Here is a 22,955-nt window from a genome sequence, read left to right on the forward strand (position 1 = left end):
TTTTGGTTGTCTCTGAGAGTATCATCACCTCACACATAAGGCAAGACTGTGACCAGTGCTGGCATTGCAATAATGGGCTGTGGGTTTTGTTGCAAATGAGCCGAATTTATATTCTACAGTTTCTGTCAAGCATAGTATTCTGCAGCTGTATTGTAATCTTTTTCTTATGATTAGCAAATTTATCAAGCCTTTTCTGCTATTCCATCTTAAGAAGTGGCAATGGCACTTGTCTCTCTAGGTCTGACTTTGTTCATGTATGAATTAAGATATAGGAATCATTGCTTTAGGGGATTTTTAGCCCATGTGCAACACTCAGACAGTTCTTGGTACTCAACATTCACATTATTATACTTATTAAATTGTTTTCAGAAGAGTTTCACTCTTGAACTTTGAAGATTCTGTTTAAAATCACTAAAGCACTCATCCCTCCCTGCCCTTTACACAGAAGATCTTATCTATTTACCCTTCCAAGGGTGATCCATGCATGTCCCTCTTAGGGTCCTACTTGTTACCTAGCTTCTCTGGGGCTGTGCATTGTTCCCTGGTTATCCTTTGCTTTACACTTAATGTCCACTTATGAGTGAGTACATACTGGTGTTTGTCTTTCTAGGTCTGGGTTACCTCACTCAGGATGATATTTTCTAGTTCCATCCATTTGCCTGCATATTTCATGATGTCATTGTGTTTTACCGCTGAGTAATACTCCATTGTGTAAAATGTACCACATTTTCTTCATTCTTTGGTTGAGGGGCACCTAGGTTGTTTCCAGGTTCTGCCTATTATGAATAATGCTGCTATGAACATAATTGAGCAAGTGTCCTTGTAGTATGATTGCATGTGCTTTGGGTATATACCTAAGAATGGTATTGCTAGGTCTTGAGGTAGATTGACTTCTAATTTTCTGACAACCCGCCATACTCATTTCCAAAGTGGCTATACAAGGTTGCACTCCCACCAGCAGTGGAGGAGTGTTCCCCTTACTCCAACATCCTCTCCAACGTAAGCTGTCATCTGTGTTTTTGATCTTAGAGCTCACAGATTCTGGACAGCTGGGGAGCCTACATGGGACCAAACTAGACCCTCTGAATGTTGGTGACAGTTGTATGGCTTGGTCTGTTTGTGGGGCCCTTGGTAGTGGGATTTACATGAACTGGAGCCCATTCCCTATGGTGAGATACCTTACTCAACCTTGATGCAGAGGGGAGGGGCTTGGTCCTGCCTCAACTTGCTATGCCAGGCTTTGTTGACCCCCATGGGAGGCCTGACCCTCTCTGAGGAGTGAGGGTGGAGGTAGGGCCTGTGGTTGGTATATAAAATGAAAAAAAAGTTATTATTATTATTTTCCTAATCCAATAAAGAATGAGGTCCTTTGAGCCAAGTTAAAATGGACTGTAACCATGGTAAAATAGTTAATGCTCCTCTTTACTTTTTCCAGAATATCTAGCCTTTGTATATTAAATGAAGGCTCTGTTTTGTTATGTAACATATTCTAAATATTTTCCATGGCGATACTAATAAAGAGGGGAAAGTCTGAATGGTTTTCGGCTGTTAGAGAGCAGGAACTTAAGAAAGGTATTTCCATATTTCCATATGGATTTCAAGAATCCCATCAAATAGCTTTTAACTTACTGGTAAAGGAAAGTTAAAGATTGCCTGTCTTTGTAGATAACACAATTAAAATAGTTTGGGTTTTTTGGTGTCTGTCCTGGATCTCACTCTGTAGACCAGGGTAGCCTCAAACTCACAGAGATCCCTGGCTCTGCCTCCCGAGTGCTGGGATTAAATGTGCGCCACCACTGCCTGGCTAAAATAGTGTTTAAATGTATTAAGTCGGAGCCTCCACTGTGAATGGAGTAAGGGATATTACCTTGTTAAATATAAGTAAGTTGATGTGTCTGTTTTTAATTTTCTTTAGGGACTGGAGAGATGGCTCAGCAGTTAAGAGTGCTTTGCTTATCTTTTAGAAGACCTGAGTTCAATTCCCAGCATCCACATTCAGGCACTCACATCCACCTATAACTTCAAGTGCCAGGGAATCTGACATCCTCTTCTGGACTCCACAAGCACACAAACACACATGTGCACACACATCACACACATCACACACACATACACACACACACACACACACCTACCTTTAAATGTTTTCTATAGCTTTTGATCACAAAGCTATCACTAAATTACTATGGCTTGCAATTAGTTATATAATTAATTATTCATGTATTACAGATATTTGTGTATCAAATTCATTGATACACTAATTAAGTTACTAATTAATAATTTTGATGGCTTAGGCCACAATTGAATAGTTTTAATATAGTTATTTTTACTATGTTCTGTTTTATTAGATTTTTTTTTTACCACAGTATGATTTTTTTTTTAAGCTTAAGTTTCTTGGAACATAATGGTCTGGATTTAGGTTTTCAACATTATTTTTCAAGATTTTAAAAAATTTATTTGTGCAGGTGTCTTACCTGCATGTATGACTTTGCTGCATGCATACCGGGTACCCTGGAGGGTCAGTAGAGGGCATAGGAAACCTGGAACTGAAGTGGCAGGAGGTTGGACACTACCATGTTGGTGCTGGGAACTGAATATATGTTCTTCAAGAGCAGTAAACATTCCTAACCTATGAGCTGTTTCTTTAGCTCTGGGCCTAAGTTTTGTTATATATAAACAGCCTTGCAGGGGCTGGAGAGAGGGCTCAGAGGTTAAGAGCTCTTCCAAAGGTCCTGAGTTCAATTCCCAGCAACCACATGGTGGCTCACTACCATCTGTAATGAGATCTGGTGCCCTCTTCTGGCCTGCAGGGATACATGCAGGTAGAACACTGTATGCATAATAAATAAATCTTAAAAAAAAAAAAAAGCCTTGCAGAAGCATTGTCAATAGTCACATTTACTAATTTGTTAAATCTGTTATTAGAATTTTCTTAGAGATATTAAAAGCTTTCAAATATAAGTCTCATTTTTGGAAGCTGTTAAAGTTTATTCCTATATTTGTCCATTCTGACTAATGTTCAGGTATCTTCTGGAAGAAAAATGATCCTTGTGAATTTTTGATACATGCCCAGGGCCCTCAGTCTAAGTACCACTGGATTTTTAAAAATGTGTAATCTTGAGCTGAGTGTAATGGTACATGACTGTAATCCAAGCACTGGGAAAGCTGAGCTTTTGTGCGAATCTCACAAGTGTGGGGGTGGGGATCCCAGATTAGCCTGGGCTATAGCATGGTACTGTCTGAAAAATTCTGGATTTTGGTAGTCATGACTGTAATCCCAGAATTTGGGAGGCTAAGGATTGCCACCAATTCAAGGCTACCTTGGGCTACAGAGTGTGTTTCAGGTCTGCCTTAGGCTACAATGTGAGACCCTGTCTTAAATAAATAAGGTAACTTTTTAAGTGATTGATACCAGTCTGATCACCTCAGATAGACTTATGGCAGGAGTATAAAACTATGTAGCGATCAGACTGGAGAGATGGCTCAGCAGTGAAGAGCACTGGCTGCTCTTCCAGAGACTCGGGTTTGATTCTCAGTGCCCACATGGTGGCTCACAGCCAGGGCTTCAGTTCCAGGGGATCTGACACCCTCTTCTCATCTCTTCAGGCACCAGGCATGCATGTATACATACATGCAGGCAAAACATCCATGCACATAAAATAAAAAGTAGGGATCATTTATAATCCAGAATATATTTAATTGCCACCAAAACGAAAGCAGTTTTATAGTTCTCATAAAATGTACCTTTAACACTGCTTTGACTTCTTTGAATGAAGTCCTACTGTGTTGTAATTTCCGCTAACAATTCTCTGAAGTGTTATAAGTCATCAGATCTGTCTTCCATTTAAATATCTGAAAATAACTGTCATGTTCCTTATTGTTAAAGGGGGAAGTCCTCTAATTTTTTTTTAATCTTTTAACTTAGAAATTACATATTAAGTATCTGAAATGTAGAAAGGCATAGACCACTTTAACAATGGAGGCATCTTTTTTCTTTCACATGGAATCTGAGACTATTACATATGATAATGTTACTCTTTTCACAAACAAGAAAATGAGATCAGAGGATTATTACTCAGAAAATTTACTAACATTGGTTAGGAGCAATTAGTGTAGCTGGTAAGTAGAGACTCTTGTATTACAAGAGCTCCTTTATCATCATTTACACCATCATCATAGTTCTAACTTTTAGAACTAAAGAGGGAAAAAACTTCAAGGTATGATTTCTGTATGTATACTTTTATTCTGATCTTTTATAAAACTTAATCATCTTCCATCATATTCAGAGAAATCATTTTAAAGGACATACCCTTTTGAATATATACACAAAGTTTAGTTTCTCTGGTCTAAATTTGAATCCATTACTGTATCATAATATATAATCAAATAAACTGAAAGAAACTGAACACACAGAATTGTCATTCTTCAACAATGTAGCAACTAGTTAAAGAGGTTTATATACCTATGAATGGTTGTTGTAAATCATCTAGAGAATGTTAGCATTATATGAGACAGGAACTTGTGCAGATATTGGTGTCTTTAATGTGGAGGTGGAAGGGTCTTTTGGAAGCAATTCCCTAGAATACAGAAGGATGACTAATGCAAGGGAGGTGCTTTGTAGCCTTGCTGTACATCTATAGATTCAGCCAACCAGGAATGGAAACATTTGGGGGCTAGGGGATAGCAACTCTACTGAGTTCAATGGGGAGTAGCTGGTGTGGTTTGGGGAAAGCCATTAACACAGCCGTTACTGATGGAGCACTGATTCTTATGACAGTTGTGGCAGCCATAAAGGTATTTAAAGGTGGTGTTTTTTTTTTTAAATCTTCATGTGTAAAGCCCTCACTTCCATCCCTAGCAACACATATGTAAACACACATGAGTTTCAGAGAACTGGGGGGAAGGAACCCACAGAATTATTAATTAGGCTGTCTTTTAACCCTACTCACAAATTTTTGAGGCAGTGTTATTTTATATTTTATTAAATACACAGACATTTTTACTGTTTTTTGTCCTTGAGTATTTTTGTAGTGTATTTCCAGCAATTAAATCTCACACTACATAGTATTTTATAGATTTAGTTGCCATAGTAAAAAAATATTTTTTGTCATTTTTTTTCAAAAATTACTGGTATATATTTGTTTAAATTTATTATAAAACTGGTTCTCTGCTAGTTTCTATCTTATCTAGTTAATAATTGCCTGTTTAGTTTTATGCCTGTTGAAATTTGATTTGTTAGATTATTTTTTGTTTTTAGATTATTACTAAATAATAACACAAAATGCCTCTTGATCCATAGTTATTGAATCACTCAACAAATCTTTGATCCCTGGTATACTATAAGGTATTTTGCTAAATACACAGAAAATGTGTGTGCAATTTTTATTATAATGTGAAAGATTGCAGATTTTTTTGAAAGATTTTTTTTTATATATATATATATATGGGAATTTTGTCTGTATATATGCCTGTGTAGCACATGTATGCATTGCTCATGGAAGCTAGAAGAAGATATTGGATCCCCTGAAACTAGAGTTACAGATGGTTAGCTGCCTTGTGAGGTATTGGGAATTGAACCCCAGGCCCTCTGCAAAAGTAACCAGTGCTCTTAACCACTGAGCCATTTCACTGGCCCAAGACATCAAATTTTAACATGCATCACAATCCCTTGAAGGAATTCTTTTAAAAGATTTCTGGACCTTACTCCTCAGTGTCCTATACAGGAAATCTGGTCAGTGATTGACCTTTGACATATATAACTATCTATTTTTTCTTTATTCAAATAGGTCTGATGAGATTAATTTCAAATAATACAGGATTTTCAAGATCTTAAAATTAGATTACTAAGTTTCTAGTCTATTTGGAAAGATGTAAAAGGTTAAGTTGCTACTTCGTGTTTTTCAGAAAGGATCTCACTATGTCTCCTGGCTGACTTTCCAACTTTGGATTCAAGTGATTCTTCTGCCTTAGCCTTCATGCAACTAGAGAAGTATTCTATTGTGTTTCACTCTTTTCCTTCTCAAGATTTTTATTAGTTTTAATTTTGTGTGTCTGTCTATCTGCATGTGGGTATCTGCATGTGAATGCAAGTACCCTTGGAAGCCAGAAGCTTCTGATCCTCTGGAGCTAGACATTGTGTAGGTTAGGATCTCTTGTCCTCTGAATTACAGCTCTTACCTGCTCAGCCATCTCTCTCGCCTCCTTTACTTCTTTTTACTTTGTGGTGCTGAAGGAGGAGAATAAACTCAGCCAGCACGCGCTTCCTGCCCCCCTGCCCACCCACCCCCACCCCCGGATCTGTTTTTGAGACAGTCTGACTGTGTACCTTTGGCTGAGCTGGCACTTGCAGTGCCTCAAACTCCCAAAGATCCACCTGCCTCTGCCTTGAGAGTGTGTGAGTAAAGGTGTGTACCATCATGCCCAGCTGAAGTTTCATTTTTAAGTTTATTGATTAGAATTTAGGAGATATTTTATAGTGCCAAGACTAATTTGTACGTTTCCCTGTTTGTCATTTCTTTTTTATTAAATGTTATCAGGTTTAGACACTCTAGTTTTATTAACAAATTAAAAGAATCTGTTAATAATAAAATTTCTCTTAAAAACAAATATAAAATACATGTTTAGTGAAAACATGAGGAATCAATTTATTGAACACTAACAACACTTTTGGGAAAAGATAATAGAAAATAAAATCCAATCATGTGTCTGGCTGGGTTTAGATATATTTATAAGATAATACAAATTTTTGGGCCAGGCTTAGTAAGTGACAACACTGTGCAAGCATGAGGATCTCAGCTCAAAAGCCTGGTATGGCTGCATGTGCCTGTAATCCCAGCACTGTGAGGGGTAAGGAGATCTCCCCAGATCAGTAAGAGACCGTCTCAGAAGAGTGATAGATGAAGACACCAGCCTTGTCCTCTGGCCTTCTCATGTGTGCATTCAACACACACACACACACACACACACACACACACACACACACACGTTGATTCCATAGTTTAACAGTGTAATTTGTACATTTTTGTGACCACATTAGCTCAGGACAAAATAGTGAAAGACATTCTGTGTGTAATCCAGCACTTGGAGAGCTGAGGCAGAAGGTCCTAGAGTTTGAAGCCAGCCTGGTCAACACAGCAGGACCTTGTCGCAAGAAAAGGAAACAAAATTCACATTGTGGAAACGATAAGCCGGGAAACTTCTTTAGCATTGGCTCTCTTTCAGCAAACTGCTTGAGTATCTCAGCTCTCTCCTTTGCCTGTAAACTTCTTTTTTGATAAGATTGCTGTCTGTTTGTGTTTATGTTTAGGAGGGCATTTGCTTGCTGTTGGACCTGGCTAATGTCTGGATTTGCCTGTGTTCACATTTATTTCATGATTTGTTTGCTGAACATTTAGTTATATTTCTTTCATGTGCTGGAACTCTGCTAGGTAAATGATTAACTTATATGTAAAATTAGCTGTCATGATTAGCCATTGTTCTGTTTATTCTGGTAATCATATACATACATATGTATCTTTCAGCCAAGCAATAAAATTTCAGTTAAGCCAGATGTGATGACACATGTTTATAATTTTGGCTATTCAGGAGGCAGAGGCAGGTTTAAGGCCAGCCAGGGATACATAACAAGACCCTGTCTCAAAAGAAAGGAAAGATAACAACTTAATAATTTATGTATTTGTCCATCAGTTATCAAATATATTTTATGAGTCAAGAATTGTTCTAAGTATTTGGAATGTATAAGTTGAACAGAACAGATAAAAATCCCTACCTTTGTAAGAGTAATTACACTTGAGTGTGAGTATGGGTTTATGGAGTAGAAAATAAATATTATGAACAATATATTGATTTACGTGTATAGGTGATTAAGTACTTCTGGGAAAATAGAACAGGACAAGAGGATCAGGATGGATGCAGTTGTTAGGGAGTCTCGTCTCAGTGAAACGTGAAAAAAGTGCAAGGGCAAACCTTGTTTGGTACTGGGGAGCTGTGCTCCAGAACAACTAGTGAGAATTGTCCTAGAGGGAATGTGTCTGAACTCATAAAGAACAGCAAGGAACCGCTGTAGTTAAGAGCAGAGTGGCCAGCATGGTGGCGCATGCCATAATTCCAGCATGTGGGAGGCAGAGGCAGGTGGATCTCTGAGTTGGAAGTCAGCCTGGTCTACAGAGCGAGTTCTAGGACAACCACGGCTGTGTAGGGAGAACCTGTCTCAAAAGAAAAGAGAAAAGGCAGAGTAAGGAAGGGCAGAGCTAAGGTAGGTGAAATCAAGTGGTGGAACAAGTCATGGGGCACACAGGGGCTGCTGTAGAGACTTTGGCTTTGACTTGGATTAAGGGACAAACAATTTTAAGCAAATGAATTTATGACTTTCCTGTTAAAAGAATTGTTCTGGTAACTGTTGTAGGAAAAAAAGACAAAGCAAGCAGAAAAGGAAAGGAAAGACTTTAAGGTTTGTACCCTCCATCTAATATGCTTCCTTACATTTTCAGGTGCTTACACCTAGAATCACAATAAATCCCAGTGAAAACGCTTTGTTCCTAGTACTGACTTAGTTGCACTGGACTTCCAGGCGTGGTGTCATATGCTCATCATCCCAGCACTAAGGAAATGGAAGCTAAAGGGTCAGTAGTTCGGGGCCAGCCCGGGCTACAGAGAACCCTGTCACAAACAAAACTGTAGGATCGTAGGAGCACCGACAGAGCATAACATTGGAAATATTTAAAAGGAATGTTGAAGAGGCAGTTAGTTCCTTGCTTGAAATCAAAGTCAGATTTGTGCCCATTTGTGCAGAGAGCACAGAATTAAATGAGACAGTTTTCTTCTGGAAGAAGCTTGAGAGTTGTGAAGATTATGAATGAAGATAGCTGTATAACTAGAAGAGAAGCAGTTTGGAAAAATACTAAACTAGAAACAAACAAACAAAATGTTTGAATTGAGTCTTGAAAGTTTCTCACATAAATTCCCTCAGTCATGTGTTGGGAGGGGGATCCAGGCAGAGGATAGAGTGAGCAAGCTCAAAGGGATGAGATGTGGTACTTTTCAGAAACTGTTTGGAGTGGCTGAGAATTGTGTAGCAAACAGTTAAAGAGACAAATAGGGAATTAGGAAAGGGTGTGTTTTTAAAATAATTAAGACTTTACACAGAACATAATACCTTTTTTCTTTGTTTGTTTTAAGAATCCTTGCCATTAGCAGCAACAAAAATTAGTCAGTGACTCCCAAATAAATACATTTTTCTTCAGAATAAAAATAATAATATCTCTGCCTCATATCTACTGAGTCAGAATTTATAAAGACAGTAGTTGAAATTTAGATCATCTCCCAAGTGATAAGTGGTATAGCTATATCAGCATTTGAAAATATTGCATTAAGTTACCTTCAATAAACCTTTATCACTGTATATTCTTAGTCCCTCAGCACAGTCCTGGTACATGTGTATAGTCAATACTAATATATTTATTTATTATAAACAATAAAATAATAAATTTGTTATAACAAAATTTCTGTAACATTGAATACATAGGATTTAACATTTTTCTGGTCTATTTTTTTTTTTACTTTAACAAAAAGATTTATTTTTATGTATATGACTGTTTTGTGTGTGTGTGTAATTGCACCACGTGTATGCAGTGCCTCCAAGGCCAGAAGAGTGCATCAGATCTCGTGAACCACTGTGTGGGTTTTGGAAACTGAACTCTGGTCTTCTGTGAGAGCAGTGAGTGCTCTTAACTGCTGAGCCATCCCTCAGTCCTTCTCAGTATGTCTTGAATGAAAGAGCAATTTCTATCATTCTGAAGTTCATGAAGGCGACTTGCCATTTTGCTGGGAGGGGGCTTGCTAAGTGAGCTAATAACATGGAAAACACTTAACGTGGTGCCTAAGTATAAGTACTCAAGAAACATTTTTTTAAACCTCATCTTTTCAGTCAGACTTCCTGCTGTTAGAGAATCTTGGTAACTGGCTTATACCTACCTGTTCAGATCTCCTGAAGGGGACACACAGATTCATTTTGCCTTGAATCTTCACCATACAAGGACTGTCTTTAGACAACTAGTGATTACTGATGCTTCTTGCCACATAATTAAATCATTTTATCTGTACAAAGTATGAATAAAATTATTTAAAACGTTAGTTGAGCAAAATGTGTGTCAAAAGCAGGTGATAATTTTATAGACATCAGAAATAAGCAAGGAAAAGGTTTTATTTCTAAATGGGTTTGAACTGCCTAAGTAGAGAAAAATAAACAGATGAGAGGAAATGGGTTCTGGAAAAATTAACTTCTAATACAACAAACGGTTAATATTTCTAAAATATGGGAATGTATATAATAGAACTAAAGTCCACTAAAGTAAGTTAAAATAGCTGAGCGGATTGTAAGTTGTCGAGAACTGTATGCAAGAAATAAGCTTGTCTTAATGTTACACTGTGCCAAATTGAGTGCTTCCTGGATCATCCAAAATTCTAAGTAAACAGTCCTGTGCAAACAGCAACACAAATTTAGTCTAGACTAAATTTCATATAGGATTGTGAGGTGTTATATCAAGTAGTGATTGTGTTATAGGGTTTTTATTTTTTCAAATTTTTTAGCGATTTATTTTTAATTTGAGGTTGGTGAGATGGCCTGGCGGTTAGGAGCACTTGCCAATTTTGTAGAGGATCCAGGTTTGGTTCCCAGTATACATATGGAGGCTTAATAACCATCCAGATCCTGAGAATTCAACCCCCTATTCTGGCCACTGGGGGTGGGGTACAGCATGCAGATGGTGCACAGACATGCACCCATACACATAAAATAATTTTTAAATTCCATTTTAATTTTTAAGTATGGGAGAGTATGTATATGTAAATGCAAGTGCTTACAGAGGACATTGGATCTCCTGTATTAGTTACAGATGTTGTGAGCTGCCTGATAAGCGTGCTGACAACCAAACTCAGGTCCTCTGCAAGAGCAGTATGCTCTCTTAATCATCTTAATGCTCTCTCTGAGCCAGCTTTCTAGTCCCAGTGATTATTTTTTTAATCCCCTTAAATGTGTTGTAAAATATAAACCAAAACTTGGTAAACTCTCCCCTTGTATGAAAATAATGGCATTAAAACCTTTTTTTCACTGTGAAAACAGCAGACCCCTTCTTGCTTAAAAACCAGTCTCAGAAACCCATGAACTGTGGACTAATAGCTATGTAGTCCCCATAGAACTGGACTAGGCCCTCTGGATACAGGAGACAGTTGTTTAGCTCAAACTGTTTGGGGGGTCCCCAGGCAGGGGGATCAGGATCCATCCCTGGTGCATGCATGGGTGGGCTTTTTGGAGCCCAGTGCCTAGGGTGGGACACCTTGCACAGCCTTGGTGCAGGGGAAGGGGCTTGGACCTGCCTCAGCTGAGTGTGCCAGGCTCTGCTGACTCCCCATGGGAGACCTTGATTTGAAAATGTGGAGATGAGGGTGGGTTGGGGGGAAAGGGGGGGGGGTGGAGGGAAGAGGGGGGATCTGTGGTTGGTATATAAAGTGAATAGAAAATTTCTTAATAAAAAAATAAAAAAAAAACAGTCTCAGGATACACTTCATTTGAGAATGTATTTTTAATTATATTGTGTTCATTATCTTAAGGAGGCCTGAACTGCTTTGTGGTTTAAAAAAGGAGTGGGAAGAAAAATAAAATCTCAGCTTATCTCAGCCTTTATTCTTTAGCTTTATATAGTAAAGAAGAACTCTGTAAAAATTAGTGCAAACAAAATAAGGAAGTTGCTGTAACAGACTGATGTTGAGCAAATGAAAAAACAAATAATAGTAAAATAAGATGTTTATTTAGTGGCTCTGTGCAGATATCAACATGTGGGAATACATGGGTAGACTTCTCTCTTCATAGAAGTTGGCCAGTGCCCAGTGGTGAGCAGGTGATTGCCATCAGAATAGGTGCTTTTCAAATTAGGCTTTTGGATTTACGAGTCTGGTAAGGAATCCCTCTGAATAGCTTAGTGTTCGGTCCTACATTCCAAAGTTAACCCTGTAACTTCTTTATGCATTTAGATGTTTTAAGTCAACAGAGTTTAAACTTTGTAATAATAGCCTAGATTATGAATATGTCTTCGTGATTATTAATAATGTGGATTCTCAGCCTGCCTGTTTAAGCTGGAATACAGGTCCTACTATTAACTTTGTAACCTTGGTAAGCACTCTCTTGTTGTCATCCCCCCTCCCGTGTGGGTGTGGGTGTGGGTGGGTGGGTGTGGGTGTGTAAGTGCCTGTGGCAGCTAGGAGAGTGTTGGATTCCTGTGGAGCTAGTTACAGGCAGTTGTGACCTGTCTGCCATAGGTGCTGGGTACAGAGCTCTAGTCATCAGCAACAGTAGCAGCACTCCTAACCCAGGGACTGAAGTTCAGCTCTCAAAGTCACATTTCCTTGTAGTCAGGAAGCCAACAAATGTCTCAACATCTGTACTTCTTTTGTGTTACAGAGTCTCATCATAATACAACAAATTACTCACAAACTTTGTATGTAAACAAAATAATTTTAAGATTATTAGTTTTATATCCAGTGCTCTTATTTTTTTTAAGCAGAAACCATAATGCTACAAAGATGTAGCTATTTTACTAGTTTATATATTATATGTAGAATAGTTGTGGAAACTGTTAAGCAAATAATTCAAAAGACAGAACTTTATATACTTGGCTGAAATACCACTTCATGTAGACATCGAAGAAGCAGAATTTTACTTGATCTGTACTTAAAAACACCATAAATGGAATTGGTGATTTGCAGGAAACAGTACTTTGCTGCAAGTCTGCTCATGTTCTTTGTGAATCCTGCAGTTCTGCTGTAGATGACTGATACAGAACCTTCCTGGGAGTAGATAAGAAAGAAGGCAGTTCAGATTCTAAAGCCCTGGGAGCTTTTTTCACTTTTTCCCTCAAGGGTTTCATTTGAGTGGCTGTTTTTCAGTAGTTTAGATTGGTTAAGTGGGTTAGAAAAGGGAGAGTAGTTGAGTATTTCAAGCTGCTTATAAGGTTCTCTACGCCCAGGCTGATTTAATATTTAAGTTGATTGCTGGTCATTCAAATAGAGTGCTGCTTCCCACAGCCACCACTGCACATGAATTTAAAAGAGGAAAAAATGTGCCAGTCTTTAATCCCAAAGCTGGGGATCAGAAGCAAATGGATCTTTTTGAGTTTGAGGTCAGCCTGGACTACATAGCAAGTTCCAAGCCAGCCAGGGATATACAGTGAAACCCTGAAAAAGGTGTGTAGGGGTGTGTGTGTGTGTGTAAACAGCATTTGTTGTTGTCCATTATAACCCAGTGGATCTCTGCTGTCTCCCTTACTCCAGCCCAAGTATTGTATCAATGAAGTGAGTTTCAAAAACTATTTGATTACACATTTTATTTCAAAATGCAAAGGGAAAACAAAGCACTTTTAATGCACTTAAAAGTTTTCAAACTGTTGACATTGTGGTACTCATGTGGTCTTGATAGATTTTTTTATTGTAGAGTATTAAGAATATACTGATTCGGGCTGGAGAGATGGCTCAGAGGTTAAGAGCACTGACTGCTCTTCTAGAGGTCCTGAGTTCAATTCCCAGCAACCACATGGTGGCTCACAACCATCTGTAATGAGATCTGGTACCCTCTTCTGGCCTGCAGTCATACATGCTGTATATAATTAATAAATAAATAAATAAATAAATAAATAAATAAATAAATCTTATAAAATAATTTTTAAAAAAAGAATATACTGATTCATTTAGATAAGTAGCTCCAAGTGATGTTTCCTTTATACAGTATTTTTATTCTTTCAGAATTTTGTACCTGTATGCAATGTATTTTAATCATAACTACCCTCTAATTGTGACAATGTATTTTTTTGTTGTTGTTTTGTTTTTTGTTTTTTCGAGACAGGGTTTCTCTGTGTAGCTTTGCACCTTTCCTGGAACTCACTTGGTAGCCCAGGCTGGCCTCGAACTCACAGAGATCCTCCTGGCTCTGCCTCCCAAGTGCTGGGATTAAAGGCGTGCGCCACCTCCGCCTGGCGACAATGTTTCTTAAAAGTCCTACTTACAATCTTAAGGTTCTTGAGTCAAATTGCTCTAGAATCAGATGTGTCAAGCCAGTGGCCTGCAAACCACATGTGCCCCACAATATCTATGAGTGTGGCTAACACAAGTAATTGTAAATTTACATAAAATGTAAGTTATGAGGTTTTATTGAAACTTGTTTGTAGCTCAGTTGCACAGTTCATGACAGTGTTGTGTCCTGATGTCAAAAAGTTGGATACATCCACTAAATGTTTGAATTGAAATTTTTGTATCACAGTTTAGTATCTAACAAATATATGCATTCTTTATTAGACTTTGAAAACTGTGTATAACAAGAGAGTTGCTGAGAACTCTTGACAATTATTTAAGAAGGTGGTTTCAATGCATGTAGCTTTCAGCCTTACATTCAAAGGAGACTTGAAGAAGCGATTATGTGCTTCCTTCACAGAGTACGAGAACTGAGTAAAAAGTCCCTGTTATATTGCTAAATGTTTAGTACATTCCAAGAGCTGCTTTCACCAGTTAGCAAATCACTGATCTAATAAGATTGGAGCTTAGGAGTAAAATAGAAGCAGCATTCTCCATTAATAGAGAAGACTGTGGAAGAGTGAAGACAAATTTATCTTGGTATGTGCCTATCTTGCTACACAGTTGCTGCTTTTAATCTACGGAACCCAGTTTCTTTTCATAAAATGGGAGTACTGTTTAATCTGTTTATAGGTTGTTATGAGATAACTAAGCACCTCATTTAGATTAATATTTGATAGTGGCAGGCTTACAGGAGCAGCTAAGAACAGAGCCAGGTTTAGCCTGACATTCAATTCAAGTAAGAAGAGCATGTTACTAGGCAGGTAAGCAAAGGAAGACAGCTCTGCTTGATATGACTTAAATTGGACCAGGGTTTTTTTGTTTTGTTTTTTGAGCCACCAGCCAACTCACAATTCATGACATGGAGTTAATATAAATGTGACATGCCTTCACATAGTTAAAGTAATATTCCACAGCATAAACAAATGTAACATTTATTTGCCTAGTTAATATTCCACAACACAAAATTGTTTTTGGAAGATTCCTCAACGTGTATCATTCATTGTATTGATGCTTCTATTACCTTTACTAGTATCCCCATGGGTTGGTATTATGATGCATCATTTCTTCCACGTTCCTGCATTTCTTTGGTATCCGTTATTAAGGAAATAGGCAACCTGAAAGTGGTAGCTTGCTATAGCTGCTAATATAAAAATCCCATGGTCAGAGAGTATGTGGGAAAGTATTGATGTCAAAAGAGACTAATCAAATTATAGGTAGCTATTAATATCTTAAACTGCCCATAAAATTATTACCTGTTTTCAAGTTATTATGTACAACTTTAGTTTCTTCAAACTTACTTAGGGTTTCTCTATGCTGAGAATACTCTGGAATGACTGTGAGGCATTAGATATACAGACTACTGTAAATTTGGGGATGCAAGCATCTGCTTTGGACATCTTAACAGAATTTATTATGTTTTCAGTGATCCAAAATTTGTATAGCTATCTTAGAAAATTTTGTTCATCTCCCACACAAGTCTTATATAATTACATGCCTTCTTCTAATCCTTATACAGTACACAGGAAAATGCAAAATTAGTTTTATTCAAGTTTAAACAAACTAACATATGCATTCTTGTCTCTTTTCTTCCTATTTTTCCTTTTTTCTGTTAAGTAGGATGAGTTCTGAACGTCGAAAAGAAAAGTCTAGAGATGCAGCAAGATCTCGGCGAAGCAAAGAGTCGGAAGTTTTTTATGAGCTTGCTCATCAGCTGCCACTTCCCCACAATGTGAGCTCACATCTTGATAAAGCTTCTGTTATGAGGCTCACCATCAGTTACTTACGTGTGAGGAAACTTCTGGATGCTGGTGAGTTCTACGAGAACATAATAGACCAAAAAATTAGAAGTTAAAAACATCTAGAAATTACTTTTAGCAGGTAGCCACAATGCTTTCTTTTAAGAGAGTTATTGTGTATATGTGTGTGCATACATACTTACGCACATGTGTGCACATGTTAATATGTTCATGAAGGTGCCATTGGAGGCTAGAGAGGGTGTCAGACCCCTTGGAGCGGGAATTACAGGTATTTATGAGCCAAGTATTTATGTTGTGGGTGCTGGAGTCCAAAATACAGTCCTGTTGATTGAGCAGCAAGCATTCTTAACTGGAGTCATTTCTGTGGCCTCACAATATGTATATATATTATATATAAATATATGTGGGTGTTTTTTCTTCAACATTTGCATGCCTAGTGCCTGCAGAGGCCAGAAGAGGATGTCAGATTCCTCGGAACTGGAGTTACAGACAGCTGTGGGTGCTGAGAATTGAACCCAGCTAATCTGAAAGATCAGCCAGTGCTCTTAACTGCTGAGCCATCTCTCCAGCATGGCCCCCACACAATACTTTTTAAAAGTACCTAATTATGCTGTGATATGTATACTTTAACTCTTTTCACTATTTTTTAGTCCTTTAGTCAAGCTTTGGTTTTCTTAGTTACCTATGGGAATAGTCCTTTTTGTACTGTAAGTTGTTTTTGTTTGCCATTTATTTATTTATTTATTTTGGTTTTTCCGAGACAGGGTTTCTCTTGTGTAGCTTTGCGCCTTTCCTGGAACTCACTTGGTAGACCAGGCTGGCCTCGAACTCACAGAGATCCGCCTGCCTCTGCCTCCCGAGTGCTGGGATTAAAGGCATGCGCCACCACTGCCCGGCTGCCCTTTATTTTTAAACCTGCAAATATAACTAGATAGCTCCTGGTACATTAGCATCATCAGTGAATAGATATTATAATCCAATAAAGTTGTCACTGTTCCATCCTCTAGAACATATTCTCCATTCTTCCACATGACAGCTTCCTTTTAAAGCTTCATTCAGACATTTTCAAGATAGTGACATTTTCCCTCCATTTCCTCCTGTCGTACCTATTGCCCTCCACCCACCCCCACCACCCACCATTGTTGTTTTTTTTTTTTTTTTTTTTTTTAAGACAAGGCAACACCTTATAACCCTGATTGGTCTGTATCTTGCTATGTAAACCAGGCTGCCTTGAACTCAGAGTTCCACCTGCCTCTTCCTCCTTAGTGCTGCGTATAAAGCCATGCCTGTCTTCTTTTTAAAATACGATCTTTTTTCCCCCCAAGGATTTGCCTGTTTGCAAATTTATTTTAAACGGTTATGTAAAACAACTGGAAAAAAATCTCATGAAAATATACAGAAATAAATATATGTACTGTAGATATTTAAAAGTACCTGAGATAGGACTGGAGAGATGGCTCAGAGGTTAGGAGCACCGACTGCTCTCCCAGAGGTCCTGAGTTCAATTCCCAGCAACCACATGGTGACTCACAACCATCTGTAATGAGATCTGGTGCCCTCTCCTATATACATAATAAATAAATATTTAAAAAAAAAAAAAAGTACCTGAGATAGAGCCTTATTTTGTTTCTTCCCTCTTGTGCCCTTGTAGGTGATCTGGACATTGAAGATGAAATGAAAGCACAGATGAACTGCTTCTATTTGAAAGCCCTGGATGGCTTTGTTATGGTGCTCACAGACGATGGTGACATGATTTACATTTCTGATAACGTCAACAAATACATGGGGTTAACTCAGGTAAAGTCCTTGTATATGAAGAGCCCTTCTGGGTACTTTGATTATATGATGTAGATCTAATTGTTTTTAATGTGTTTACAGTTTGAACTAACTGGACACAGTGTGTTTGATTTTACTCATCCATGTGACCATGAGGAAATGAGAGAAATGCTTACACACAGAAATGGTGAGAAGAAAAATCTATTGTTTGATTTAATATGACAGGTGATTTTTTCAGTCAGACTAATTTTATCTTTTTGGTAATTAACTGATTTAAGAAAGAATGTTATTTTACATTTAATGTTAATACTGCTCTTTGTTAAAACTGTTATTCTACATTTTAGAAAACTAACAAAGTTTTAAAACTCATTGAATTAATAGGTAATTACACACAAGAGTAGACAAAATGGAAAAATAAATAAAAAACCAAGACCAAGACAGTTATAAATGAAAATACAGTATTAAGACAAGAAGTTAAAATACAAATGACAGATAATAGGATTTTTTTTTTTTTTTTTTGAGACAGGGTTTCTCTGTGTAGCTTTGCGCCTTTCCTGGAACTCGCTTTGGAGACCAGGCTGGCCTCGAACTCACAGCGATCCGCCTGCCTCTGCCTCCTGAGTGCTGGGATTAAAGGCGTGCGCCACCACCGCCCGGCTCAGATAATAGGATTTTAGACAATTATTGAAAACACAGTGGCAATTTGGGTTCAGACTTTCTCAGTGTCCAAAAGGGGATGGGAGGAGTTGACCAGGACTTTTAAGACTAGTTGGAAGGCCCACATGTGGTGGTGCTCACCTTTAATTCTAGCACTTGGCAGGCAGATACAGGCAGATCTTTTGAGTTCTAGGTCAACCTGGTTTATGTAGCTAGTTTCAAACCATCCAAGGCTACAGAGTGAGACCTGTCTCAAAAACAAAAGTATTACGTTATGGATGCTTGCATATTAACAAAAGTAGTAAGAGAGGCCTGGAACACTTGAGAGTTTTGTGAAGTACTTGTTGGATTACAGAGGCAGAAGTTGAAGTTTTACACACTTGTGTCTTCTTACACAGTATACTTGTCTCTTTTTCTGATTCCCTCTGGCAGGATCTAGTCTTTTCTCTTTGAAAGCATTCTTTTTTTTTTTTTTAAAGATTTATTTATTATGTATACAGTGAGTGTTTCTCCTGCAGGCCAGAAGAGGGCACCAGATCTCATTGTAGATGGTTGTGAGCCACCATGTGGTTGCTGGGAATTGAACTCAGGACCTCTGGAAGAACAGCCAGTGCTCTTAACCTCTGAGCCATCTCTCCAGCCTGAAAGCATTCTTATTAAGCCTTGACTACTTTACATTGTATTGCAATTGACCCTACTGTATCTAATTGCATGCTTAAAGGCATTCATAATCATTTACTTAATGAATAATTAAAATTATTCATCTTTACATCACTCACAGTATACACATTAGATCCTGAATAATGAGTATTTTGTGTTTGCTTTTTTTCTAACTTTGTTTTATGTACCCTAAATTTGATAGATTTCAATGATTTTTAATATATTCATAGACATAGGCCAACCACCACCATACCTTTAATTTTAGAAAAAAAAAATACTTGTTTTTATTTGTGTGTATTAAGACAGGGTTTCACTATATAGGCCGGGCTGGCCTAGGACTCCCTGTAGACTAAGAAGTTCTATACCTTTATATCATCCATCTCCTTATACCTCTTACTCAGTTCTGAGCAACCTCTAATCCACATTTTCTGGGATTTCATATAAATGAAACATTTGTTTTGAACCAGACTAAGCAATAAAAATAGGAAATCATCTATTCCACGGTCATCTGAATGTAATCTCATTTTTTAGTTACAAGGTTTGACATAAGGTTACAGAGACTTCAATTGATTTATCCCTGCTTTATTTCTGTGACTTTTCTTTTTGTGGTACTGGGGAATCAAGTGGGTAACCAGGGCTTCAGTGTATGTGCTAAGGAAGTGCTCTTCCATTGAGCAACATTGCCAATCCCTATTTCTGTAACTTTAAATTTAAACAAGGCCTCACTGTGTAGCTCAAGTTGGCCTAGAACTCTCCAGCCTCCTTAAACCTTCTGAGTGCTAAGAGTACTACCATAGCATGATTTCTCTAACTATAAAATTCTGTCTGGGTTTCACACAGACGCTATTTACTACCAAAAGGTAAGTTGATATTTTTAAAATTCTATAAATACATTGCTGCTTATTCAAAATTGAATTATCAAATTTGGTAAAGGACATGAAGTATTTATTCAAGTTCTTTTTTGCGAAGGAGGGGGACATGTCTGTCTACTGACAGCACACTTAGGGCAAACGCACACCATTTTCATATTTTCTTTACACCAGCACAGATGAATAACAGTCATGTAGTCAGGAGAGTGTAGGCTCTCCTCCTGCACTTCAAGGACTCGCTGTGGTCTTCTTAAAAACACTGCCCAGGGTGGGGCTGTCGGACCTAATGGATGTGTTGAAGTGGGTAAAAAAGGGGGCAAATGTTGTGTTAATGCTGAGGTTGTCACCTTGCTACCCTTAGTGTAACAAATTTCTATGTTTAGCTATGACTTACAACTTTGTCTCTTGCTTTCATTAGGCCCAGTGAAAAAAGGTAAAGAACAAAACACCCAACGAAGCTTTTTTCTCAGAATGAAATGTACCCTAACTAGCCGGGGGAGAACAATGAACATAAAGTCTGCGACGTGGAAGGTAAGTAAGCTGAGTGGGCGTTGATTTATAGAACAATCCATGCACTTACATGTTGCTGGTATCCAGAACTTTCACCAGACTGGTGAAAGTGACCCTAGGACCTGGGACCAGGGGCTGCTATGAGTTTGAAGGCAGCCTTGTCTACACAGCAAGTTCCCGGCTAGCCAGGGAAGCACAGCAAGCCCTATCTCAGAAAACAAAATGAACTTTACCTTGTCTCACTCCTCTGAAAAGAGTTTTAGAGGTATGAGGGGGAGCTGGAGAGATGGCTTAGTGGTTAAGATCACTTGCTTGTCAAGGACCTGGTTTGGTTCTCAGCACCCGTGTGTCAACTCACAATCGTCTGTAACTCCCAATTCCAGAGATCCAATATTCTTTTCTGACCTCTTCTTCAGGCACCAGGTGCACACACAGTGCACACATATACATGTGGGCAGAACACTTACATAAAATAAAAATAAATTTAAAAAAAAATTAAGATGAGGAAATTATAATTGTTCCCTTTTGCATTTTTGCGCTTGCATCCAGTGTGTGTGATCTCCATTTAAACAGTGTAGTAATTTGTGCTTGCATCCAATGTGTGTGATCTCCATTTAAACAGTGTGGTAATTCACCAGTTTGAGTTATGGGAAATATGGTATTCGTATACCAAGCTAACTTAGTTGGCTTTTTTTATTTTTTTAAGTTTAATTTTCTATCCATCACTGTTTAATTTCCTTGTCCAGTACTGAACCATAGTCATCACAGAAAAATCAATGATGAGTGAAGGAGGAAAGACAGCCCAGACTTACACAAGGAGGCTTTTTTTTTTTTTTTTTTTTTTTTAATTTTTTTTTTTTTTCAGAGCCAAGGACTGAACCCAGGGCCTTCGTTCTACCACTGAGCTAAATCCCCAGCCGGAGGCCTTTTTTAAAAAATGCATAAATAAAGACTGATACATAATTTTTTTTCCGTGTGTGTGTGTGTGTGTGTGTGTGTGTGTGTGTGTGTGTGTGTGTGTGTGAGAGAGAGAGAGAGAGAGAGAGAGAGAGAGAGAGAGAGAGAGAGAGAGAGAGAGAGAGAGAGATTTACTTGGATGAAAGTGTGCCATGTGCTTGCAGTGCCTGTGAAGGCCAGAAGAGGACATTAGATCCATAGTCTGGTTTGTAAGTGAGCCCTCGTTTTTTATTATGTGCATGAATGGTTCACCTCTATGTATATCAGTGTGTACATGCATGCTTGTTGCCTGAAGAGATGAGACGGCATCAGATCCTCTGGAACTAGAGTTACAGATGGTTGTGACACTTTTATCAAAGTTTGTCAGGTCAAACTCAACTACTGACCTGCATTTCTTTTTCCCCTTTTAAAAAAAAAAAAAAAAGGTAACCACTTGTTTTCTTGCTCATACATAGGTGCTTCACTGCACAGGCCATATTCACGTATATGATACCAACAGTAACCAACCTCAGTGTGGGTACAAGAAACCACCCATGACATGCTTGGTGCTGATTTGTGAACCCATCCCTCATCCATCAAATATTGAAATTCCTTTAGATAGCAAGACTTTTCTCAGTCGACACAGCCTGGATATGAAATTTTCTTACTGTGATGAAAGGTAAATTAATCCTATTTTATACTTTTAAAATTTAAATTTCTCTGTAGCCTTTTTATACTCACTATAGTAAAAACTTAATGGTACATTGCATGTGTTCATGAAAGCTGAGTAAAAAGATGCATCCTAGGACACAAAAACATAAGGTTAGCTTTGTGAATTCACACATTTATTACACATTGACTGTGTACTATAAATACTCTGCCGCCAAGTATTATGCAAATCTGTAAGGTGAGATTCTTAGCCGGATCTGGTGGCACAATCCTGCCATCTCAGCACTGGGAGACTGAGGCAGGAGGAAGGTGAGTTCAAAGTCAGCTGTCTCGCAAAAATATTTTAAAGGACTAGGGATGTAGGTCAGTGATGGATTGCTTGTCCAGCATGCAAATGCCTTGAGTTCCTGCCTTGGTACTGCAAGCCACCACAAAAATCATGATGTTCTTTTGCTTTAGGGAATCCTGCTTAAATTGAGAATGTAAATTTCAAAGACATAAAGTTTATGTAGAGTAGGCAACAAAATTTTGATCTTTAACCTACATGTTCTTGAGCACCTTCAACTCCAATGGTGGTTCCTGTCACCATTTCCCAAATCTGTTACTACTTGTGTGTACTTGCCAACTGAGTGTTTCTGTCTGATCACTTTCTGTATAGTGAAGTAAATACTTCTACTCCTGAACTGCACCACTACTGCTCCCCTCAGCAGGACAAACTGCTGCTCCTCTTGTGATGCCTAGTGTTGTCAACATAGCACTATTGATACCTGACTCTAACCTTTACCCCAAACTGCACTTAGTTGTTCTCTAAATATTGTAAATGCATTGTTCAACTGTCTCTCCTCATCTTTGTGATCTTGTCATTGAATTCTTTACTTCATTACCTTTGGCCTGAGTTGTTGCCATAAACTCGTGAGCTGCATTTCTACCAACAGATTTGTGCCCTTTTACTCTTACATCCAGGATCGGATCATGCCATTCTCTTGTTAGAAATGCACCAATT

The 22,955-nt window shown here is 38.1% G+C and overlaps 1 protein-coding gene and 1 long non-coding RNA gene across 4 annotated transcripts in view; one reads left to right on the forward strand and one right to left on the reverse strand.

Moving 5' to 3' along the window:
* The window catches only part of Hif1a (hypoxia inducible factor 1 subunit alpha), a 50,109-nt gene that overhangs the window by 11,323 nt on the left and 15,831 nt on the right, over nt 1-22,955 (forward strand). For 2 of the 3 annotated variants that reach the window (XM_028858071.2, XM_028858088.2), the window contains exons 2-6: nt 15,733-15,926; nt 17,527-17,672; nt 17,754-17,838; nt 20,256-20,368; nt 21,760-21,962. In XM_028858071.2, coding sequence (XP_028713904.1) covers nt 15,733-15,926; nt 17,527-17,672; nt 17,754-17,838; nt 20,256-20,368; nt 21,760-21,962 — 741 coding nt within the window. The remainder of the gene's footprint in view (nt 1-15,732; nt 15,927-17,526; nt 17,673-17,753; nt 17,839-20,255; nt 20,369-21,759; nt 21,963-22,955) is intronic. The other variant, XM_028858079.2, reaches the window with a different exon arrangement.
* On the reverse strand, nt 9,963-15,736 carry LOC119088992. The gene is made up of 2 exons (XR_005092754.1): nt 15,140-15,736; nt 9,963-10,095 (listed from the first exon to the last, which is right to left on the reverse strand). It is a non-coding gene; the product is annotated as an uncharacterized LOC119088992 (long non-coding RNA).

The sequence above is a fragment of the Peromyscus leucopus genome, chromosome 14 (genome assembly GCF_004664715.2).
Source record: "Peromyscus leucopus breed LL Stock chromosome 14, UCI_PerLeu_2.1, whole genome shotgun sequence".
Classification (NCBI taxonomy): Eukaryota; Metazoa; Chordata; class Mammalia; order Rodentia; family Cricetidae; genus Peromyscus; species Peromyscus leucopus.